Source organism: Salvelinus sp. IW2-2015, linkage group LG6.1, assembly GCF_002910315.2.
Source record: "Salvelinus sp. IW2-2015 linkage group LG6.1, ASM291031v2, whole genome shotgun sequence".
Lineage (NCBI taxonomy): Eukaryota > Metazoa > Chordata > Actinopteri > Salmoniformes > Salmonidae > Salvelinus > Salvelinus sp. IW2-2015.
The window spans coordinates 1,223,965-1,231,991 of record NC_036845.1 but is presented as its reverse complement, the minus strand read 5'-3'; the positions used below and the strand labels follow the sequence as shown (position 1 = coordinate 1,231,991).

Below are 8,027 nucleotides of genomic sequence, written 5' to 3'. Positions count from 1 at the left end.
ATAATAGGGGTCATAGTGCCTCACGACTCCTACAACACATCTTGATACGTGACTGTGAGGCCGTAGTGACCCAGGCGATCCAGGTTAATTTTTCCTTTAGCCTAATCTATCACAAACTCAACTTTACCGAGGTTTGAGATGGTAGATACAAGGTAAGACTTTTTATAGCAGTGTATTATCAGTATTCTCATTAGAACGGATTAGATATTATAAAAAGTATGTGCAGAATTGACTGAGGATGATTATCAATTCCGGTTAAATAAATATGCCTCATAAGCTTTGCTATATCATCAGCAGTTAATTAAATATTGTATTCAGCTCATATTTGCATATCATATGAGCGCAACAGGAAAATTTGACCATAAGCCACTGGATGTATAAGTCCAGCCCTAAAATATCTTTTCTTCCATTTTGTTAACAGACCCCTCCCTCATAACAGAGCCTTATGAAGACACTGTGTACGACTTATAAACACACCATAGCCCCCCAGATTGTGTGCCAGAGACTATTCACACCCCACCCCCCCCCACACCACACCCCCCCCCACTCCAACACCCCCCGCACTCTCCCCCCCCCCCCACCCAATGTCTTCTATATCTCGCCCCCCCTACCATACCACAAATAAGATTTTCTCTCCAACGTGTAGAACTTTCTTGAGTCGGAACCCAGCATAAAAGTGTCCGATCATGTCCAAGTTCCGTGATACTGCATAGTTTGGTACACCGACGTTAAGTTGTACTGTTACAGCTATCCATTGAACATACTACATGTTAGAGCGTTAACTGCAGGTAGATCCACGAACAGACAACGTCTCTTTCTAATAACTCCACTCACACCCCCACGCCCGCTGTCAGCACCACGCGTACAAGTGCAAACAGGAACGCCACCCAGCCACAGTGACCCTTACCACCCACCCACCCCCTCCACCTCCACACTATCCGACAAAGAGAGACAACAGATGTGTCTAGTCATCTGACAATGCTCAACATGCAGATAGATACTACACCCCACAAAACCATTATTCAGTAATTAACAGTATTTCATTCTAATCCAATACATCTACGTACATCTTATCACCCCCACTCTTCCATAACCCCCAGCTCTCTCCATTAATCATTAGATATGTCAGAACCCTCCCACCCAGCAGTCCACTCCACAGCACACGCACATACCAGCACCTTTATGCAACTTACTACTGCATTCCACAACATAGAGAGAGATAAACAAACAAAACAAATAAAAAAGAACATTACAGATGAAGAGGAAATTGAAAAGAAGAGAAGAAACAAGAACAAGACATCCACTGAGTCCAGGTGTTAATAACATCCAGACATAACATCACACTATTACTACACAGGGAACACTTGTAGACTATACCTAAACAAAGACAAAGAGGAAAAGACAAGACAGAAGTAAAACCAGAAGAAGAAAGAAGAAAGGAGAGAGGAGAGGACGAAGGAGGGAGAAGGAGGAGAGGAAGAGAGGGGAGAGAGAGGAACAAGAGAGGGGGGGGAGAGATAGGGGGGGAAAGAGAGAGAGAGAGAGAGGGGAAAGGAGAGAGGGAGAGAGAGAGAGAAGAGAGAAGAGGAAGAAGAGAAGAGAGAAAGAGAGAGAGACGAAGAGAGAGAGAGAGAGAAGAGAGAGAGAAGAGGAGAGAGAGAGAGAGGAGAGAGAGAGAGAGAGAGAGAGAGAAGAACAGTCATAACTGCAACAAAGAACAAGAGTTTGATGACTTTAAAAAATAGACAATTTAGAGGTCAGACATGACAGAGCGAACAGCCTTCACAGCCACATCCATATTACTGTTATTACTCAGGTCTAAATGTTTCATGCTAGTCAGAGTGGGGGTTTGCTGGGAGGGAGTGTAGTTTGTTTTTGGTCAGGGCTTCGTTTACCTCATAACACTCCAGAGAAGATGGACAATGATTTTACTCAGCACAGCAGCACAGATACTGGCAATGTGGACGAAGGGACCCGAACTAGGAAGGCACGGGAGGAGGAAGACAGACAGTCAGTCCATATCAACACTTGAGGTAGAAGTACCCTTCTCACAGTACCCCAAATATAAGATCAGAAACCCTTCCCTGAAAAAAAAAAAAAAAAAAAAAAACAAAATAATCCTAATTCTGTAACCATAGGGGGGATGAGAAAATACCAGACCTTGGTATCAGTGGTTGGAAAATCTCTTGCTTCACAGAGAAAAATGAGCAACAGCAAGAAAAAAAACAAAAAGGGAACCCACAAAATAATAATCTGAGATGAGAATGGCAGCAATATATTCTTATTAACTAGGGCACATTGTAATCAGCGCAAAAATATACACCTTTGTTTGAATAGTTGAACCAATAAGAAAAAAATGGAACATGTTGAGGATTGAGTAAATTCTTTCCTGTCCCACAACGCGCCGTGGAGGAGAAAACACAACAGAAAATTATTTAAACTGCTCACTGGGAGAGAACGAGGCAAGAAAGAGGAGAGGGGGAGGCAGATACAGTAAGGGAGGAAAGTAAGGAAAGAGAAGAAGAGGAAGGAAAAGCAGAGATCAAAAAGAGGGTGAGATAATAGATACAGAGAGAGAGTTAGAGAACAGGGAGAGATCAGAGAGAGGAGAGAAAGAGAGAAAGAGAGAAGAGAGTCAGAGAGAGAGAAAGAGAGAGAGAGAAGGGTCAGAAGAGAGAAAGAGGAAGAAGAGAAAGAGAGAAAGAGGTCAGAGGAGAGAGAGAGAGAAGGTCAGAAGAAAAGAGAAAGAGGTCAGAGAAGAAAGAGAGAAGAGGTCAGAGAAGAGAAAGAGGTCCAGAGAAGAGAGAAAGAGAAAGAGGGTCAGAGAAGAAGAAGAGAGAGAGAAAGAGGTCAGAGAGAAAGAGAAAGAGTCAGAGAGAAGAGATGAGAAAAGAGGAAGGAGAGAAAGAGAGGAGAGAGCAGAAGAGAGAGTAGAGTGAGAGAGAAAGAGAGAGAGGGAAATGGATGGGGAGGGACGGGACGGGGAGAGAAAGAGAGCAAGAGGTGAAGAGAGGGAGAGAGATAATATAAAATTGGGAGAGAGAGTAGGTCCACCTCTTTCCCCACGGCATGCCACTGCCCAGGCCGGCGGTCAGCCCGATGACTTTGCCACAAAGGCTTTAAGAGTTAGATACTCCTTCAACACCACCCTGCAGAATGGTCTTCAGCTCAGGAATACCAGAACCTACATGAGACAGAACACAGAGAGAATGTTGGAGAAAAAGAGTGAACGATAGGTAGATCCTGGAAACAGAGCAGTTATACTCACTTATGTACTTTGGGCAACCAGGTGGGAGATAGAGATGGAGATAAGGAGAGCCACATAGTCAGTACTACCTTGGCCTGAGGGGCGACTATGTTGCAGAAAGAGGGAGGCACAACTGACGAGGACCATGGGGTAGACGACCCAGGCTAGGTACTGGATCAGGACATTCCCCTCAGCTCCCCGTGCATTCCACTTTATGCTGGAGAGGGAGAGGGAGGAGGAGGAGGAGGAAGGAGGAAGGTAGATTGGAGAGCAGTGGGTTACAATCTTTAAAAAAAGGTTATATCTAGAACCTAAAACAGTTCTTCGGCTGTTCCTATAGGAGAATCCTTTGAAGAACCTTTTTGGTTCCAGGTAGAACCCTGTTGGGTTCCACGTAGAACCCTTTCCACAGAAAGTTGAAACCAAAAAAAGGTTCCCCTGGACAAAAAAAGGGTTCTCCTATGGGACAACCAAAGAACCCTTGAATAATTTTTTCTGTGTGTGTAGCGCAGGGAAGAGCAGGGAAGGGTGTAGAGCAGGAGACAAAGAGAGTGTAGAGCAGGAAGAGTGTAGCGCAGGGAAGAGCAGGGAACGCAGGGAAGAGTGTAGAGCAGGGAAGAGTGTAGCGCAGGGAAGGAGGAAAGTGAGAGCAGGGAGCAGGGAAGAGGGAGAGTGTAGAGCAGGGAAGGAGAGCACGGGAAGTGCAGGAGAGCAGGGAAGAGTGTAGAGCAGGGAGAGCAGGGAAGGAAGTGTAGCGCAGGGAATAGAGCAGGAGAGGAGGTAGAGCAGTGAAAGCAGGGAAGAGCAGGGGAAGAGTGTAGAGCAGAAGAGCAGGGAACGAGTGTGGAGCAGGAAAAAGAGCAGGGAAAGAGTGTAGACAGGGAGAGGCAGGGAGAAGCAGGGAAAGTGTAGAGCAAGGGAAGAGCGCGGGAGGAGCAGGGATAAGTGTGGTAGAGCAGTGGAAACAGCAGGGAAGAGCCAGGGAAGTGTGAGAGCAAGGGAAGGCAGGGAAGAAAGGAGAGTGGTAGAGCAGGGAAGAGCAGGGAAGGGTGTGAGCGTGGAAGAGCAGGGAAAAGTGTAAGCAGGGAAGAGCAGGGAAGAGCAGGCAGAAGAGTGGAGAGGCAGGGAAGAGGCAAGGGAAGAGAGGAAGATGTAGAGCCGGGAATGAGAAAGGGAAGGGCATAGGGATGGGCGTAGAGCGGCAAGAGCAGGGAAGAGTAAGAGCAGGGAAAGAGCAGGGAAGAGCAGGGCAAAAAAGGTCGGAAGAGCAGGGAAGAGCAGAGGAAGGCAGAGGAAGAGCAGGGAAGGAGTGTAGAGAGCAGGGAAGAGCAGGAAGTACAGTTTGGAAGAGTGTAGAGCAGGAGGAAGAGCAAAGGGAAGGGCGGGGAAGAAGGAAGAGCAGGAAGTGTGTTAGACGCAGGGAAGAGCAGGGAAGCGGCAGGGAAGGGCAGGGAAGAGTTGTAGAAGCAGGGGAAGAGCAGGGAGAGTGTAGAGCAGGGAAGAGCAGGGAAGATACAGGGAAGTAGTGTAAGCAGGGAAGAGCAGGGAAGGAGTGTCGTAAAGGAGCCAGGGAGAGCAGGGAAAAGTGTAGAGCAGGAGAGCACAGGAAAGAGCAGGGAGAGCCAGGGATATCGATGGTGTAGAGCGGGAAGAGCAGGGAGTGTTGTAGAGCAGGGAAGCAGAGGGAAGGGGCAGGGAAGATCTTATGAGCAGTGAAGAGAGGAAACAGGAAGAGTGTAGAACAGGAAGAGCAGGAGAGTGATGGAGCAAGCGAAGAGGCAGGGGAAGAAGTGTAAAGCAGAACGGTACGGAATGGGGAGCAGGGAGTGTGACTAGGAAGTGTTGTGTAGAGCAGCGGAAGCAGGCCAGGGAGTGCGTGTAGAGCAGGGAAGAGCAGGAAGGGATGTGCGTAGACCGAAGGCAGGGAAGAGCACGGGAAGAGCAGGGAAGTGTGTAGAGCAGGGCAGGAGCAGGCGAAGAGCGTAGAGGAGGAAGCGGGAAGAGCAGGGAAACAGTGTAGAAGCAGGCGAAGAGTGAGAGCGAGGTCAGAGCAGGGAAGAGCGAGGAAGGGCAGGGAATGTGTTAGGACAGGGAAGCGCAGGGAAAAGCAGCCAAGAGCAGGGGAAGTCTGTAGAGGCAGGGAAGAGGCAGCGAAGTGTGTTAGAGCAGGAACGGGAAAAGTGCAAGGAAGAGCAGGGAATGTGTGTAGAGAGAGAGCGGAAGAGAGCAGGGAAAGTAAGACAAGGGAAGGCGAGCAGAAGCAGGGAAGAGCAGGTGCTATTATGAGAGTTGAGAGCAGGGAAGAGCAGGTAAGTCAGGAGACAAGGAGAAGTCTGTAAGCAGAAACGTGTAGAGCATTAACAGCAGGAAAAGCAGAGAAGAAGGAATTGTGTTAGAGCAGGGAGAGCAGGTAAGAGCAGGGAAGTGTGTAGAGCAGGGAAGAGCAGGAATAGTGAGACAGCGAGCAGGGAAAGCAGGACAGGTGAGGATGTGTAGAGCAATGGGACGAGACAGGGAAGAGCAGGGAAGAGCAGGGAAGTGTAGAGTCAGGAAGGAGTGAAATGAGCAGGGAAGAGCGTTCAGAGCAGGAAGAGCAGGGAAGAGAGGGCAGAGCAGGGAAGTCTGCTAGAGGCAGGGAAGAGTGCTAGAGCAGGGAGCGGGCAGGGAAGAAGAGTCAGGGAGAACAGGGGAAAGCCAGGGAAGAGCATTTTGGAATGTCTGGAGAAGCAGGGAAGAGCAGCTGGTAGTGTGTAGAGCAGGGAGAGCAGGGGAGGGGAAGAGCCAGGGAAGAGATGGCAGGGAAGGAGACGTTGATAGAGCAGGAATACAGCGAGAGCAGGGAAGTGTGTAGAGCAGGGGATAAGAGGACGATTATTGGAAGCAGCGGAATTTTAAGGTGTGTAGAGCAGGAAAAGGAGAAGAGCAGGGAAGAGCAGGATGTGTGAGCAAGGGAAGAGCATAGGAAGTGAGAGCAGGGAAGAGCAGGGAAGAGGGCAGGGAATTGTGGTAAGAGCAGGGAAGAGCAGGTAAGAGCAGGGAAGTGTGTAGAGCAGGGAAGAGCAGGGAATAGTGTAGAGTAGGGAGGAGCAGGGAAAAGCAGGGAATAGTGTAGAGCAGGGAAGAGCRGGGAAGAGCAGGGAAGAGTGTAGAGCAGGGAAGTGTGTAGAGCAGGGAAGAGAAGGAAAGAGCAGGTTAGTGTGTAGAGCAGGGAAGGTCAACATCTATAAACTTCAACATCGTCCCCACAGTGACCGTACGCACATATCACAACCAGAAGCCATGGATTACTGGCAACATCCTCACTGAGCTGCTGCTTTCAATGAGCGGGACACTAATCCAGATGCTTATATGAAATGTCGCTACGTCCTCCGACGAACCATCAAATAGGCAATACAGGACTAAGATCGAATCCTACTACACTGGCTCTGACGCTCGTCGGATGTGGCTGGGCTTGCAAACTATCACAGATTACAAAGGGAAACCCTGCCGAGAGCTGACCAGTGACGCAAGCCTACCAGACGGGCCACCCCCAGATGGTGAGGGTAGGCAACAACACATCCGCCACGCTTACCCTAAACACGGGGGCCCCTCACTCCCTGCTCACCCATGACTTCGTGACCGCGCATGACTCCAACACCCTCCTTAAGTTTCCCGACGACACGATGGTGGTAGGCCTGAACGATGAGACAGCCTATAGGGAGGAGGTCAGAGACCTGGCAGAACAACCTCTCCCTCAATGTGGGCAAGACAAAGGACCTTATCGTGGACTACAGAAAACGGAGGGCAGAACACGCACCCATTCACATCGACATTGCTGTAGTGGAGCGGGTCAAGTTCCTCGGTGTCCAAATCACTAAGGCCCTATCATGGTCCAAATGCACCTACACAGTCATGAAGAGGGCACGACAATGCCTCTTCCCCCTCAGGAGGCTGAAAAGATTTGGCATGGGCCCTCAGATCCTCAAAAAGTTCTACAGCTGCTCCATTGAGAGCATCTTGACTGGCTGCATCACCACTTGGTATGACAACTGCTCAGCATCTGACGCCAAGGCGCTACAGAGGGTAATGCATACGGCCCAGTACATCACTGGTGCCGAACTCCCTGCCATCCAGAACCTCTATACCAGACGGTGTCAGAGGAAGGCCCCAAAATATGTCAAAGACTTCAGCCACCAAGTCATAGTGTTCTCTCTGCTACCGCACGGCAAGCGGTACCGAAGCGCCAAGTCTGGGACCAAAAGGCTCCTGAGCAGCTTCTAACCCGAAAGACATAAGACTGCTGAACAGTTAATCAAATGTTTGCACACTCACTAGACTCTACCCACACACTCACACATACTACACTGACACACCAACACACACACACACGCTACATAAGCTCACACATACAAAACACACACACACACACATGCATATGTATGGCAACTGCTCGGCATCTGACCATAAGGCGCTACACAGGGTAGTGCGAACGGCCCAGTACATCACTAGGACCAAGCTGCCTGACATCCAGGACCTATATAATAGGCAGTCAGAGGAGGTGTCAGAGGTGTCAGAGGAAAGCCCATTAAATTGTCAGAGACTCCAGCCACCCAAGTTATAGACTGTTTCCTCTGCTACCGCACGGCAAGCGGTACCGGAGCACCAAGTCTAGGACCAAAAGGCTCCTTAACAGCTTCTACCCCCAAGCCATAAGACTGCTGAACAATTAATCAAATGGCCACCGGACTATTTACATTACATTACACTGCTGCTACTTGCTGTTTATTATTTATGCATAGTC

At 49.2% G+C, this 8,027-nt stretch overlaps 2 protein-coding genes across 2 annotated transcripts in view; one reads left to right on the top strand and one right to left on the bottom strand.

The window, feature by feature from the left end:
- The window catches only part of LOC112081093 (putative uncharacterized protein DDB_G0271982), a gene marked incomplete at both ends in the record, with an annotated part of 3,949 nt that extends 1,215 nt beyond the window's left edge, over positions 1–2,734 (top strand). The window contains 2 exons of the mRNA XM_024147112.1: positions 1,515–1,574; positions 2,687–2,734. Of these exons, the coding sequence (XP_024002880.1) occupies positions 1,515–1,574; positions 2,687–2,734 (108 nt within the window). The remainder of the gene's footprint in view (positions 1–1,514; positions 1,575–2,686) is intronic.
- A 385-nt stretch (positions 2,735–3,119) lies between these two features.
- Positions 3,120–8,027, bottom strand: part of LOC139027813 (chloride channel protein 2-like) — a 42,032-nt gene continuing 37,124 nt past the window's right edge. Inside the window, exon 4 of the mRNA XM_070443781.1 lies at positions 3,120–3,184. Within this exon, the coding sequence (XP_070299882.1) occupies positions 3,120–3,184 (65 nt within the window). The remainder of the gene's footprint in view (positions 3,185–8,027) is intronic.